The sequence below is a fragment of the Mustelus asterias genome, chromosome 17 (genome assembly GCF_964213995.1).
Source record: "Mustelus asterias chromosome 17, sMusAst1.hap1.1, whole genome shotgun sequence".
NCBI lineage: Eukaryota > Metazoa > Chordata > Chondrichthyes > Carcharhiniformes > Triakidae > Mustelus > Mustelus asterias.
Genome location: NC_135817.1, coordinates 11,394,005 through 11,409,733, shown reverse-complemented (window position 1 = coordinate 11,409,733; position 15,729 = coordinate 11,394,005). Strand labels below are relative to the sequence as shown.

General features: G+C 46.3%; 1 protein-coding gene across 1 annotated transcript in view; it reads right to left on the bottom strand.

Annotated features, from left to right (window-relative positions):
* The window catches only part of LOC144506250 (potassium-transporting ATPase subunit beta-like), an 81,961-nt gene extending 78,792 nt beyond the window's left edge, over positions 1–3,169 (bottom strand). Inside the window, exon 1 of the mRNA XM_078232110.1 lies at positions 3,058–3,169. Within this exon, the coding sequence (XP_078088236.1) occupies positions 3,058–3,169 (112 nt within the window). The remainder of the gene's footprint in view (positions 1–3,057) is intronic.
* Between the last annotated feature and the right edge of the window lie 12,560 nt (positions 3,170–15,729).

Sequence of the window (15,729 nt, the reverse complement as noted above, 5' to 3'; positions counted from 1 at the left end):
TTGTTCAAACTCTGAGACTTTTCAGTTGTATTCCAGTTTCTTTGATTCTGATAGGACCTGACACTTGCAATCTTTAATGGGCTGGAATTTGTGCTTCCCTCAAGGATAAAACTGTAATTGTTCAATGTCATTCTTGTGTGAAACTGACAGCTATTCCGGTGTTGGCACATTTCAATGTTAAACGTGAAAATACTGGAATTAGCTCTCAAGTGAGAAGCTGCTCCTCCTCTCGGTCCACCATTGCAAAATCCAAGTTTTAATGTGGACTTTTGCTCCTGCTGTAAAAAGCATTGCAACTCTATTGGAAATCCCTCTCTCTTGGCCTACCACACTCGTCTGATGAAGCTGGACGCAAGCTTGACGCACAGCACCTCATATTTCAATTGCGCATTTTACAGCACTCATTGAGGTCAACAATTTCAGATGCTACTCTCCGCTCCTATTTTGGCTTCTTTCCTTATTGCTGGTTTTGGCGTTTTCTCTTCTATGGATGCCAACTGTGTTGCCATTCACACCTCCTCTATCCATGTTTGTTTGCTTTACTTGTCCCTTGACTTTGGCCCTGCATCGCAAATCCTTTTGTCATTAAATCTCTCCACCTAATCAGAGACCTTCCCTTTTGAGGTTTTTAAGTTAGAGTCACTGCTGAACATACTCCCTGGCCCAGAAACACTAATCTTAGGAGACTGGAGCGTCACTCCCTGAATTCCATGATAAACATTCCAATGATGTTTAAAATCAGAACTAAGATTTTTGTTCATGATACTTCAGATTCTACCATAATCCCATGTGTATGTCCCAAGCTTTATTCACTCGAGGTACAATGACTGGCAATCTACACTTTATATTTTCTGGTCTACTGTCTAAGAATTCTTCATTCTGATTGGCCACTGCTAGCCAGAGATCGCCTCGAGGTAGCGCCAGAGTCGAATTGATGTAACACTCGGAGGAAATTGGTGCTGTAGTGTGCACTAAATCTTTCTAGACAGCTTTCTCCGAAGTTAGGAGTGGGTGTGAATCACTGCTGACCAAAAACTCCATGACATAATTATATTGGATTTTTAAAAAAGACAAAGAATAGTTCTCTGCAAAAGTATTCTGTAATGTTGCAGCAAAATGAACTCCTCTCATAGAATCCCTACAGTGCAGAAGGAGGCCCATTCGGCACCAATAACCCCACGCAAGCCCCATCTCCTCTCTATCCCTGTAACCCCACATATTTACCCGACTCGTCGCCCTGACACTAAGTGGCAATTTAGTACGACCAATCCACCTAACCTGCATTTTGTATGAAATAAAGAGCAGGATCTTGTATAAAAGAGCATTTGGTGACCAAATCAGCCCTGACCATAGAATCAAAGAATCCCTACAGTGCAGAAGGAGGCCATTTGGCCCATCGAATTTGCATCGACTCTCTGACAGAGCATTTTACCCAAGCCCTCTCCCCCACCCTATCCCCGTATTTACCCTGCTAATCACACTTGGGACACTAAGGGACAATTTAGCATGGCCAATCCACCTAACATGCACATCTTTGGACTGTGGGAGAAAACTGAAGCACCTGGAGGAAACCCCCGCAGACACAGGGAGAATGTGCAAACTCCACACTGACACCCCCCAAGCCAGGAATTGAACCTGGGGCCCTGGCGCTGTGAGGCAGTAGTGCTAATCACTGTGCCGCTGTGCTGTCCCGATCACATTTATAAAGCTTTATGTTAATTGTCAGATTTCTATAGATAAATTATTAATTATTAAACTTATTAATAAGTTAATCAAAAGACTTAAGAGGTTGTTACCTGGAATCATAATGGATTATCAAAGTTTGAGATTAATTCTTGTCAAATTGCTTACTGTGCTGAATTGATTGCAAGGTTGCTTTAACTTAAAGGTTTTCAGACAAAGTGGATAACATTGAAAGATCAGCAAGTTTTATAGATCATCATTAAAACCACTGAATGTTACAGCACAATTTGGCACACTGACTGTACCAATTCTTTCTGGAATAGTGCAATCCCAACCTATCCCACTGCTCCATTCTCTCCCCATCGCCCTGTATCAATTCCAAATTAATCCCACTGCCCACTCTCTCCCCTTAGCCATGTATCAATGCCAAACTAATCTCACTGCCCACTCTCTCCACATAGCCCTGTATCAATCCCAAAGAAATTCCTCGGCCTACACTCTCCCCATAGCCCTGTGTCAATCCCAAACTAATGCCACTGCCCCAATTTCCTTCCATAACCCTGGATCGATCCCAAACTAATGCCACTGCCCCACACTTTTCCCAAAGTGCTGTGTCAAGCTGAAACTAATGCCACTGACCCACTCTCTCCCCATAGCCCTGTATCAATCCCAAACTAATGCCACTGCCCCAATTTCCTCCCATAACCCTGGATCAATCCCAAACTAATGCCACTGACCCACTCTCTCCCCATAGCCCTGTAAGAATCCCAAACTAATGCCACTGCCCCAATTTCCTCCCATAACCCTGGATCAATCCCAAACTAATGCCACTGCCCCACTCTTTTCCCAAAGCGCTGTGTCAATCTGAAACTAATGCCACTGACCCACTCTCTCCCCACAGCCCTGTACCAATCCATAACACAACACACTGACCCTCTTTCTCCCGTTGCTACCAAATAAACCTGTTGGACTTTAACCTAGTGTTGTGAGACTTCTTACCTCTTTCTCCCCACAGCCTATATTGACCCTAAACTAATCTCATTGCTCCATTCTCTCCCCATAGTCCTGTATCAATCCCAAACTAATCCCACTGCCCACTCTCTCCCCAATCAATCCAAAACAACCCTTCACAGGTCAATTCTGTGCTGAATACTATATTTTCCTTACCCTGGCATGATCCTAGTGTACACTCTCAATATGTCATTTTAATTTCCTTTCTATAATGGACAGACCACAGTCCTCTAACTGTCGGCTAACCAATGCTTTGTATGAACTCATCATTGCCTTTCTCCTCTTGCATTCTGTGCCCGCGAAGAGTTTGCTAACTGATTGTTCCCGGGTGCCATCCATGAGTTGTCCCATGGGTTCACATACCCCAGTCTTTAGGTTTTCGTCCCATTAACTCCTTTGTGTCTGGATTCCAGACAAAGCGTTTGAATTCTTCCATGCGTTGGTTGCATGTCTTCTTTTCATTGAAGGTAGCCATTTTCCCCAATGAGTTACTGTTCCAAATGGGCCGATGTCAGGTGTGTTGTAGGATGAATGAAGGAACTGGGGGAGGGTGGGAAAACTCAGCAATCCTTTATAGTGGTGACGTGGTATCGCAGAGCTTTAGCCAATTGCGTGACAGGAGTTAATAGCATTCCAAAGATATCAGCACTGTTTAGATTGGTGCAAATGTTAATAACTAAACTGTGCTCATATAAGCAACTTTCCAAAACCTTTTTTTTAGTTCATAACATTCCTGTGACACAAGAGGTGATAACTTTATCATGCTTGAAGATTTTAATGTAAACTAAATTCATTGGCTGCTCTGGTTCTGTTTTGTTCACTTACAAACCGAGGACATTGTGGGGGTTGGGGGGATAATTGGTGCCTGACATTTTGTACCATGACGCAGCAGATGGCATGGTATTCAGGCGAGAGCCAGTGAAATTCCCACTATCGAACTGCGACTTCACTCTGCACGGTCGCCATTTACAGAAGCAACTAATCGCTCAGTGTTACTCACTGCTTAGAAGCAAACATGACCCCAGAAAGTACTAAGTAAACAGTGTTGTCACAGCTTAGTTTGGTGGAACAATGTCTTACATGGCAGGCAAGATTCATACTGCACAAGTGCCAGGCAATGACCATCTCCAGCAAGAAACCATCTCCTCTTGACATTCAATGGCATTACCATCACTGAATTCTCCACCATCATTATCCTGGAGGTTACCTATTGATGTGGAGATGCCGGCGTTGGACTGGGGTAAACACAGTAAGAAGTCTCACAACACCAGGTTAAAGTCCAACAGGTTTATTAGGTAGCACAAGCCACTAGCTTTCGGAGCGCTGCCCCTTCATCAGGTGAGTGGGAGTTCTAAGAGTGGCCTCAACCGGGATCTTGGGTTCATGTCACATATCTGTAACCCTGGGCTTGCCTGGGCTTGCAAAATCTCACTAACTGTCCTGGCTGGAGACAATACACATATCTTTAACCTGTGCTTAACCCTCTCTCCGCTCACATTATCAGTACCTTTAAGACTTGATTACCTGTAAAGACTCACATTCCAACCATTATTTTGTAAATTGAGTTTGTGTCTTTATATGCCCTGTTTGTGAACAGAACTCCCACTCACCTGATGAAGGGGCAGCGTTCCGAAAGCTAGTGGCTTGTGCTTTAACCTGGTGTTGTGAGACTTTAACCTGGTGTTGTGAGACTTCTTACTGTGGTTACCTATTGACCAGAAGCTGAACTAGACCAGCCATATGAATATTGTGGCTACCAGAGCAGGTCAGAGGCTGGGAATCCTATGGTGAGTAACTCACGTCCTGACTCCCCAAAGCCTCTCCACCATCTAATTCTGTGAGGTAACATGGATAGGACGGGGCAAGAGGACCTCTGTCAGAGTTGGTGCAGATTTGATGGGCTCAATGGCTTCCTTTTGCATTGTAGGGATGCTATGAATCGACAAGGCACAAGTCAGGAGTGTGATGGAATACTCTCCACTTGCCTGGATCAGTGCAGTTCCAACAACACTCAAGAAGCTCAAAACCATCCAGGACAAAGCAGCCCGCTTGATTGGCAGCCTACCCACCACCTTCAAATTTCCACGCCCTCCACCAGTGGCAGCAGTCTGAGCCAAAAACAATCAATGTACAGTCCTATTACCACAGCTCTAGGTGGTGTGAATTGCAAACTGGCACCTCTTTGCCCAACAGTGAGCAGAGGAAAGGAAGGAGAATTTATCCGAGGTACCCTCTGTGACTTGTTTGGGTGAAAATAGGCCAAGGAGGAATTGACTGCTACATTCAATCAAGGTGGAAGAACGCTGAGGTTGAAGAACTCCTCTGAACTGGCAGACCTTTGGAACTCAGGCACTGAAGGCCCGAAAGGAGGAATGGTTGACTTCTAATGTTGGCTGCAGAAATGGGCTTAGCCATTGAGGTGATGGGGAGGATCTATTTTTCTTCCTCCATTCACACACTGGATGGACACCTGTAGCTCCCATTGGAATCAGATGGCAACCTCACAGCATGGGCAAGAATGGTGGTGACTTCCTGCTCATGTTTCCCCTGTGCAGATGTGCAGGACAGCAAAGGTAACCAGGCTCCAGATTGCTAGAGGCAGGTGGGAAGTTCATGAAAATCCCATTTCTGGTCATTCTGGATTGGGGATAAAGAGAGCGGTCTCCAACTGGCTGGATGTAATCCCAGCTGACCTGTTTGACGAGGACCAGCTTTTCTCCATGGGCATGGAAATATGAAGCTGCATTCCGAACTTGAGGGTGGCACTAAGATGCCCAGGAAGTTGTCTGTGTGGGAGCAAGGGGCAAAGACAAAGTGAGTGGGCAAAGCTATGGCAGATAGAGTTTAGTGCGTGAAAGTGCAAGATCACCTACTTTAGACAAGACCCCCTTATGTTTCTGTCTTCCAGACGTTACATCTTTCAGTGGAATGCTCATTAAACTGGATCGCCGCACACACTCACACTTTTCCCTATACAAGTCCACTCTGAATATTCCCCACGCCTTTAAACCACCCATTCCTGTACTTGCATTCTGACTTTAATTTTCAGCCAACTCATTCCCTTCTAAAACAAATGTGTCTTGGGAGGTGGGTGACACTGGCAAGGGTGGCATTTAATATTCATCCCTCCTTGCTCCAAGAAGCACTGAGCCAACTACACAGTGTGGGACTGAAGTCATGTGTAGACCAAATCAGATCAAGGGTGTCCTTGAAGATCATGAGTGGGGTTTTGCAACAGTTGGGGTTTTACAACAATTTGTCAGTTTTCTTGGTCATGTTACACAGTCCACAAACAACCAGATTTGCTAAATTCGACTCGAGTATTGGGAATTCAGATTGTGACAGTGTGACTCCCGTACCCCTCTGTACCACTGATATTACAGCCACACAGTACCCTTCGTCGTCCAATACTTCCCCGGAGCAGAGAAACTACGACATCCCCTCTGGAGCCTTCAACATGTCATCGATGAAGATGAACATCTCGCCAAGGCCAGCCCCACACCCCCTCTTGCCTTCAAACAACCGCACAACCTCAGACTATTATCCGCAGCAAACTACCCAGCCTTCAGGAGAACAGTGACCACGACACCATACAACCCTGCCACAGCAACCTCTGCAAGACATGCCGGATCATCGACACAGATGCCATCATCTCACGTGAGAACATCATCCACCAGGTACAGGGTGCATACACTTGCAACTCGGCCAATGTTGTCTACCTGTTACGCTGCAGGAAAGGATGTCCTGAGGCATGGTACATTGGCGAGACCATGGAGATGCTACGACAACGGATGAATGAACACCGCTCGACAATCACCAGGCAGGAGTGTTCCCTTCCTGTTGGGGAACACTTCAGCAGTCAAGGGCATTCAGCTTCTGATCTTCGGGTAAGCGTTCTCCAAGGCAGCCTTCACGACACACGACAAGGCAGAATTGCCCAGCAAAATCTGACAGCCAAGTTCCGCACACATGAGGACGGCCTCAACCAGGATCTTGGGTTCATGTCACACTATCTGTAACCCCCATGACTTGCCTGGGTTTGCAAAATCTCACTAACTGTCCTGGCTGGAGACAATTTACACCTCTTTAACCTGTGCTTAACCCTCTCTCCACTCGCATTGTCTGTACCTCTAAAGACTTGATTACCTGTAAAGACTCGCATTCCAAACATTATCTTGTAAATTGAGTTTGTGTCTATGTATGCCCTGTTTATGAACACAACTCTTCACTCACCTGAAGAAGGAGCAACACTCCGAAAGCTCGTGCTACCAAATAAACTTGTAAAACTAGCCAGATGCTGGGCAATTCAAACCGTCAGTGCTGGAAACATTCAGGAAGCTGTTTCAGACATGAAAACTTTGCCACCCTTTCCAGATGTTGGCTGATTGGCTGAGTGTTGTACAGCAGGCACTATCACCCAGGTCATTTCCCTTCCTGTGAGTGGGTCTGAGCTATTCTGTGCTTCTCGTCAGTGCAATCATCATCGCTGTAACTTGGGAGACAGCGGAAAGTCCATGATAAAACATACAGTATTAGTATCATAGAATCCCTACTGCCTGTGCCACGGGAAGGTGAGGGCAGGAATGGAGTGAGGTGGAGAATGAATGTGTGGCTGAGGGACTGGTGCAGGGGGCAGGGATTCAGGTTCCTGGACCATTGGGACCTCTTTAGGGGCAGGTGTGACCTGTACACAAAAGACGGGAGGCACTTGAATCCCAGAGGAACCAATATCCTGGCGGGAAGGTTGGCTAAGGCTACTGGGGAGAGTTTAAACTAGATAGGTTGGGGGGAGGGGATCGAGACGAGGTGACTGGGAGCGAGGAAGTTAGCTTGCAAACAGAGAAGGGTTACAGACAGTGCAAGTGGGAGGATGGACGGGGGATAGAGAGGGGGAGAGCTCAGACCAAAGGATTGAGATGTGTTTACTTTAATGCCAGGAGTATAGTGAATAAAGGGGAAGAGCTCAGAGCGTGGATCGATGCCTGGAAGTGTGATGTGGTGGCCATTACGGAGACTTGGATGTCTCAGGGGCAGGACTGGATACTCCAAGTGCCGGGATTCAGATGTTTCAGGAAGGACAGGGAGGGAGGCAAGAGAGGGGGTGGAGTGGCACTGCTGATCAGGGATAGTGTCACAGCTGTAGAGAAGGTGTATGCTGTGGAGGGATTGTCTACGGAGTCTGTGTGGGTGGAAGTTCGGAGTGGGAAGGGGTCGATCACTTTGCTGGGAGTTTTCTACAGGCCGCCCAATAGTAACAGGGAGGTGGAGGAGCAGATAGGGAAACAGATCCTGGAGAGTTGCAATAATAGCAGAGTTGTTGTGATGGGAGACTTTAATTTCCCAAACATAGATTGGAATATCCCTAGGGTAAGGGGATTGGATGGGGAGGAGTTCGTTAGGTGTGTTCAGGAGGGTTTCCTGACACAGCATGTGGACAAGCCTACAAGAGGAGAGGCTGTACTTGATCTGATACTGACCAATGAACCTGGACAGGTGTCAGATCTCTCAGTGGGAGAGCATCTTGGGGATAGCGATCAGAACTCTATCTCCTTTATGCTTGCATTGGAAAAAGAGAGGATCAGGCAAGCTAGGAAAGCGCTTATATGGAGTAAGGGGAAATATGAAGCCATCAGGCAGGAGATTAGAGGAGTAAATTGGAAGGAGGTATTCTTGAGGAAATGTACTGAAGAGAGGTGGCAGTTTTTCAAGGAGTGTCTGTCTAGAGTTCTACAGGACAACGTTCCGAGCAGACAGGGAGGAGTTGGTAGGTTAAAGGAACCGTGGTGCACGAAAGCTGTGCGGGACCTAGTTGAGAAGAAAAGGAAAGTGTACAAAAGGTTCAGAGAGCTTGGCGAAGATAGGGACCTAGATGAGTATACGGCTTGTAGGAAGGGACTAAAGAAGGAAATTAGGAGAGCCAGAAGGGGTCACGAGAGGGCCTTGGCAGGTAGGATTAAGGAAAACCCTAAGGTATTCTATAAATATGTGAAGAGTAAAAGGATAAGATGTGAAGGAATAAGGCCTATAAAAGGTGAAGGCGGGAAAATCTGTACGGAACCAGTAGACATGGCAGAGGTGCTTAATGAGTATTTTGCCTCAGTTTTCACAGAGAAGGACCTGGGTGGATGTACTGCGGGTTTGCGGTGGACTGAAAAGATTGAGTATGTGGACTTTAACAAAGAGGTTGTGCTGGAATCTTTGAATGGCATCAAGATAGATAAGTCACCGGGTCCGGATGGGATGTACCCCAGGTTACTGTGGGAGGCAAGGGAAGAGATTGCAGAGCCTCTGGCGATGATCTTTGCGTCGTTGATGGAGACGGGAGAGGTGCCGGAGGATTGCGGATGTGGTTCCTATTTCCAAGAAGGGGAATAGGGATAGCCCAGGAAATTACTGACCGGTGAGTCTAACCTCAGTGGTTGGTAAGCTGATGGAGAAGATCCTGAGGGACAAGATTTATGAGCATTTAGAGAGGTTTAGTATGCTCAAGAATACTCAGCATGGCTTTGTCAAAGGCCGTGCCTTACGAGCCTAGTGGAGTTCTTCGAAAATGTGACTAAACACATTGACGAAGGGAAAGCGGTAGATGTGGTTTATCTGGATTTTAGCAAGGCGTTCGATAAGGTCCCCCATGCAAGGCTTCTAGAAAAAGTGAGAGGGCATGGGATCCAAGGGGCTGCTGCCCTGTGGATCCAGAACTGGCTTGCCCAAAGGAGGCAGAGAGTGGGTATAGATGGGTCTTTTTCTAAATGGAGGTCGGTCATCAGTGGTGTGCCCCAGGGATCTGTTCTGGGACCCTTGCTGTTTGTCATTTTCATAAATGACCTGGATGAGGAAGTGGAGGGATGGGTTGGTAAGTTTGTCGACGACACGAAGGTTGGTGGGTTGTGGATAGTCTGGAGGGATGTCAGAAATTACAGAGGGACATAGATAGGATGCAAGACTGGGCGGAGAAATGGCAGATGGACTTCAACCCAGATAAATGCGTAGTGGTCCATTTTGGCAGGTCAAATGGGATGAAGGAGTACAATATAATGGGAAAGACTCTTAGTACTGTAGAGGATCAGAAGGACCTTGGGGTCTGGGTCCATAGGACTCTAAAATCGGCCCCGCAGGTGGAGGAGGTGGTTAAGAAGGCGTATGGTGTGCTGGCCTTTATCAATCGAGGGATTGAGTTTAGGAGTCCGGGGATAATGATGCAGCTATATAAGACCCTCGTCAGACCCCACGTGGAGTACTGTGCTCAGTTCTGGTCGCCTCATTACAGGAAGGATGTGGAAAAGATTGAAAGGGTGCAGAGGAGATTTACAAGGATGTTGCCTGGATAGAGTGGCATGCCTTATGAGAATAGGCTGAGGGAGCTCGGTCTTTTCTCCTTGGAGAGACGTAGGATGAGAGGAGACCTAATAGAGGTATATAAGATATCGAGAGGCATAGATCGGGTGGACTCTCAGAGGCTTTTTCCCAGGGTGGAAATGTCTGCTACGAGAGGACACAGGTTTAAGGTGTTCGGGGGTAGGTACAGGGGAAATGTTAGGGGGACGTTTTTCACCCAGAGGGTGGTGGGCGAGTGGAATCGGCTGCCGTCAGTGGTGGTGGAGGCAAACTCAATAGGGTCTTTTAAGAGACTCCTGGATGAGTACATGGGACTTAATAGGATGGAGGGTTATAGGTAGGCCTAAAAGGTAGGGATATGTTCGGCACAACTTGTGGGGCCGAAGGGCCTGTTTTGTGCTGTAGTTTTTCTATGTTTCTTCTTCTCCAGAAGGAGGCCATTCGGCCCCTCACGTCTGCGTTGACTCTCTGATAGAGCATCCCACCCAGGTCGTATTAGCACAACCCCACATATTTACTCCGCTAATCTCTCGAACCTACACATATTGGGACACTAACGAACAATTTTTTTTAGCATGGCTAATCCCCCTAACCTTTGGACTGTGGGAGGGAACCGGAGCACCTGGAGGAAACCGACACAGACACGGGGAGAATGTACAAACAACAAACAGTCACCCAAGGCTGAAATTGAACCCGGGTCCTTGGTGCTGTGAGGCAGCAGTGCTAACCAATGTGCCACCGTCCTTTATATGGGCCTGGAGAACAAGAGCAAGGAAGTTATGTTGAACTTGGATAAGACATCAGTTTGGTCTCAACTAGAGTACTATATCCAGTACTGGGTGCCACACTTCATAAAGAATACAAAAGTATTTGGAGTTTTCTTTTATTCATTAGTGGGACACAGTATTTGCTGGTTGGCCAGCATTTATTGCCCATCCCTAGTTGCTCCTGGAGGGCTGTTGAGAGTCAACCACATTGCTGTGGCTCTGGAGTCACATGTAGGCCAGACCAGGTAAGGAGAGCAGATTTTCTTCCCTCAAGGACATTAGTGAACCAGGTGGGTTTTTACAACAATCGACAATGGTTTCATGGTCATCAGTAAATTTTTAACTCCAGATATTTTTAATTGAATTCAAATTTCACCATCTGCCTTGATGGGATTCGAACCCCGGGTCCTCAGAACATTAGCCAAGTTGCTGGATTAATTGTCTAGCAATAATACCACTAGGCCATCGCCTCCCCTAGTGCAGACAAGATTCACAAGAATGGTCCCTGGGTTGAGGAACTTCAGTTATGAAGATAGATCAGAGAAGTTAGGACTGTTTTCCCGAGACAAAAGGAGGTAGAGAGAGGCATTCAAAATCATGAGGGGTCTGGACAGAACATAGGGAGCAACTGTTCAGTGGCCCATTCATTACTAATTTGTTGCTGAATGAGAGTTAGATCTTTGGATGCTCGTAACTCAGACCAAAACTCACTTTGTAGAATGAGGCGAGTTAATTTCTTCCCTTCCATCGGAACCTATCCTATCTCCCACTCCAGGTAATTGACCATAAAGGTAAAAGATAGAGTCGCCACAGTCCTAGATGATCAACTGATGATCTCCCTTTGAGGGGGAGAGCTGATTGGTGGTGATTTAACCTGAGGATCACCACACCTCAGGCAAGGGGTAAGTAGGCAGTGCCTTCACGAATAACCTCAGCCGGTACCAGAATTGAACCCGTGCTGCTGGCATCACTCTGCATCGCTAACCAACCGTCCAGCCAAGTTGACCTCAATATCCAAACTGACACTCTGATAGTGAGGCAGCATTGGAGGTACTGGGTTTGAGGCGAGACATTAAATTGAGGCCTTGTCTGCCCTCCCAGGTGGTTGTTGAAAGCACTGTTTCGAAGGAGAGCAGGGGAGTTATCTGGCATTAAAAGGAAAGAGCATTATGTTCTTGTCTCATTAATTACAAAGGGCCTGTTCCTTCAACAGCACCTTCCAAACCTGTGACCTCTACCACCTAGTAGATCAAGGGCAGCAGAGACACGGGACACCACCACTATCGTGTGACGGCATAATAACGATTCCTATCGCATGTGCGGTAAAGGTGAGATTTGATATGATTATAAAATCCCAAATCATTGTTGACTTTTGTAGATTACTGCAACATATGATTGAGAACTCCTAACCTGCTCTTTCAACATCATTGTACAAAGTGATCCAGAGAGAAATATAATGAATGAACACTGCTCTCCAAACCCTTTCCTCCTGTCCTGTAAAGGTCACTGTAACCCATATTGAGCAGGGGTGTTACTCCAATGTTATAGCTCCTAGTAGGTTTTAACATGGTGGACTTGGATCAGACCTGATGTGGAGATGCCAGCGTTGGACTGGGGTAGGCACAGTAAGAAGTCTCACAACACCAAGTTAAAGTCCAACAGGTTTATTTGGTGGCACGAGCTTTTGGAGCACTGCCCCTTTATCAGGTGAGTGGAGAATTGGGTTCACAAACAGGGCATATATGATATGCCGCAGGAAAGCATGTTCTGAGGCATTGTACATTGGCAAGACCATGTAGACACTGCAACGGATGAATGGACAGCGCTCGACAATGACCAGGCAGGGGTGTTCCCTTCCTGTCGGGGAACACTTCAGTGGTCATGGGCATTCAGAGGCAAGCCTCTGATCTTTGGGTAAGCGTTCTCCAAAGGGGCCTTCACGACACACGACAACGCAGAATCGCCGAGCAGAAACTGATGGCCAAGTTCCGCACTCATGAGGATGGCCTCAACTGGGATCTTGGGTTCATGTCACACTATCTGTAACCCCCACGACTTGCCTGGGCTTGCAAAATCTCACTAACTGTCTTGGCTTGAGACAATACACATTTCTTTAACCTGTGCTTAACCCTCTCTCCATTCACATTGTCTGCACCTGTAAAGACTAGATTACCTGTAAAGACTTGCATTCCAACCATTATCTTGTAATTGAGTTTGTGTCTTTATATACCCTGTTTGTGAAACAAATCCTGCACTCACCTGATGAAGGGGCAGCGCTCCGAAAGCTCGTGCTACCAAATAAACCTGTTGGACTTTAACCTGGTGTTGTGAGACTACTTACTGTGCTTACCCCAGTGCAACGCCGGCAACTCCACATCAAGATTAGGAAGAGTGAGAGACCCGGATCCAGTTCCTGTTACAAACCAGAAGCAATTTCATCAACCCTGCTGATTGGTGTTTAAGGGCAATTTTTTTAATTTCAAAAATATATTTATTAAATAAATTTATTCAGAAATAATCTGAAAAGACATTACAGAAAACATTTTCAATCATTAACAAAGTGAAAAACGATCGTTACATTTTCCCTAACTTTAAAATTTACAGTGTTCAGTTCTGTAATTTTCACACATTACATTATAATCCAGAGTTCTTTATCAATCTATATACATTCGTCACGTTGCACTGTGTGGTGCTTTTACAGAGTTACACACAGTTATGCAGTCCGAGGTTTTTTTTTTACAGTTGCTAGCCCCTCGGTCTGCATTGGTTGAAACGCCTTAAAGGGTGGCCTTTCCCCGCTGTGCCTTTGCGGCGGCTGCCCCAAGCTTGAAAGTGTCCCTCAGCACCTAGTCCTGGACCTTGGAATGTGCCAGTCTGCAACACTCGGTGAAGGACAACTCTTTGCAATGGAAGATCAGCAGACCAAAGAGCGTCTTTCACCGAGCTGATGACTCTCCAGCAGTGGTTGATATTTGCCTTAGTGTGAGTTCCTGGAAACAGCTCGTCAAGCCCAGAGTCTTGTGTCACAAAGCTGCTCGGGATGAACTTCGACAAACACCATTACATCTCTCTCCAGACCTTCTCTGCAATTACCATTTCAATAGGGAGCTCTGCCTCACACTGTGGGACTGGAGATCCTGGCTGCTGGTGTCCCAGGGCCTGAATGTCTGAAATCAGCTGGCAGCACACATCAATTCTCACTTGTGGTTAGTTTTCAGTGGTACTTCAAAGGGGCTGAATGAGGGTGTTTGCATCTGAAAGGATTTCCCTCTCTATCCCAGTCACTGATAGTGTTAGCACCTAGTACAGAGACTGCACAAACTGCAAGTGACCAAACTTCTCAGTTACATTCTCAGTCACCACTCAAAGCGTAGGACTCACTGCTACAGGGGCTTTTTTTCTAGTTTTGGAACTGGAGGCCACTCAGCCCAACAAAGCTCATTGAAGCCATCAATGAGATCAAGGCTGATCTGTATCCTACCTTAATTTACCTGTGTTTGTTCTGTAATTATTAATTATCAAAAATCTACCAATCTCAATTTCAACAGCGTTTTGGGGAGAGAATTCCACAATTGTCTGTGTGAAGCGTGGCTTCCCAACTTCACTGCCTATTTCTATGCTCCCTTCCCTTTGAAATAAAGGCCAACATTCCATTTACTTTCTCAATTACATGCTAGTTTTTTTGTGATTTATGCACAGGAACCTAAATCCCTCTGTGCTGCAGCTTTCTCTATTTAAATAATATTTAGTTCCTTTATTCTTCCTACCAGAGTGCATAACTTCATCTTTTCTTACAGTATATGCCGTCTGCCAAATTTTCGCTCACTCCCTTAACCTGTCTATATCTCTCTGTAGTCTCTTTGTGTCATCCTCTCCACTTGTCACCTGCAAATTTTGCAATAGTACATTCACTTCCCTTGTCCAAATCATTAATATGTATTGTAAATAATTGCGGCACCAGCATGGATCCCTGTGACACTCATAGACTAGAATCATAGAATCACTATGTTGCAGAAGGAGGCCATTTGGCCCATTGAGCCTGCACCGACAACAATCCCACCCAGGCCCTGTAACCCCTCGGAACCCCTGTTAGTCCCCCTCACACTAAGGGGCAATTTGGCTTGGCCAATCCACCTAACCTGCACACCTTTGGAGTGCGGGAAGAACCCGGAGCACCCGGAGGAGAATGTGCAGACTCCACACAGACAGTGACCCAGGCCGGGAATCAAACCCGGGTCCCTGGCGCTGTGAGGTAGCAGTGCTAACCACTGCCACCATGCCACGGGATCCAGGGTGAGGTATCTAAATGGATACAAAATTGGCTTCTGTCGGGGTGGTTGTAGAGAGTTGTTTTTCAAACTGGAGGCCTGTGACCAGCGGTGTGCCTCAGGGATCAGTGCTGGGCCCATTGTTATTTGTCATTTATATTAATGATTTGGATGAGAATATAGGGGGCATGGTTAGTAAGTTTGCAGATGACACCAAGATTGGTGGCATGGTGGAAAGTGAGAAAGGTTATCTCCAATTGCAGCGGGATCTTGATCAATTGGGCCAGTGGGCTGACGAATGGCAGATGGAGTTTAATTTAGACAAATGCAAGGTAATGCATTTTGGTAGATTGAACCAGGGCAGGACTTACTCAGTTAATGGTAGGGCGTTGAGGAGAGTTACAGAACAAAGAGATCTAGGGTACATGTTCATAGCTCCTTGAAAGTGGAGTCACAGGTGGACAGAGTGGTGAAGAAGGCATTCAGCATGCTTGGTTTCATCGGTCAGAACATTGAATACAGGAGTTGGGACGTCTTGTTGAAGTTGTACAAAACATTGGTAAGGCCACACTTGGAATACTGTGTGCAATTCTGGTCACCCTATTATAGAAAGGATTTACTAGGATGCTACTGGGACTTGGTGGATTGAGTTATAAGGAGAGGCT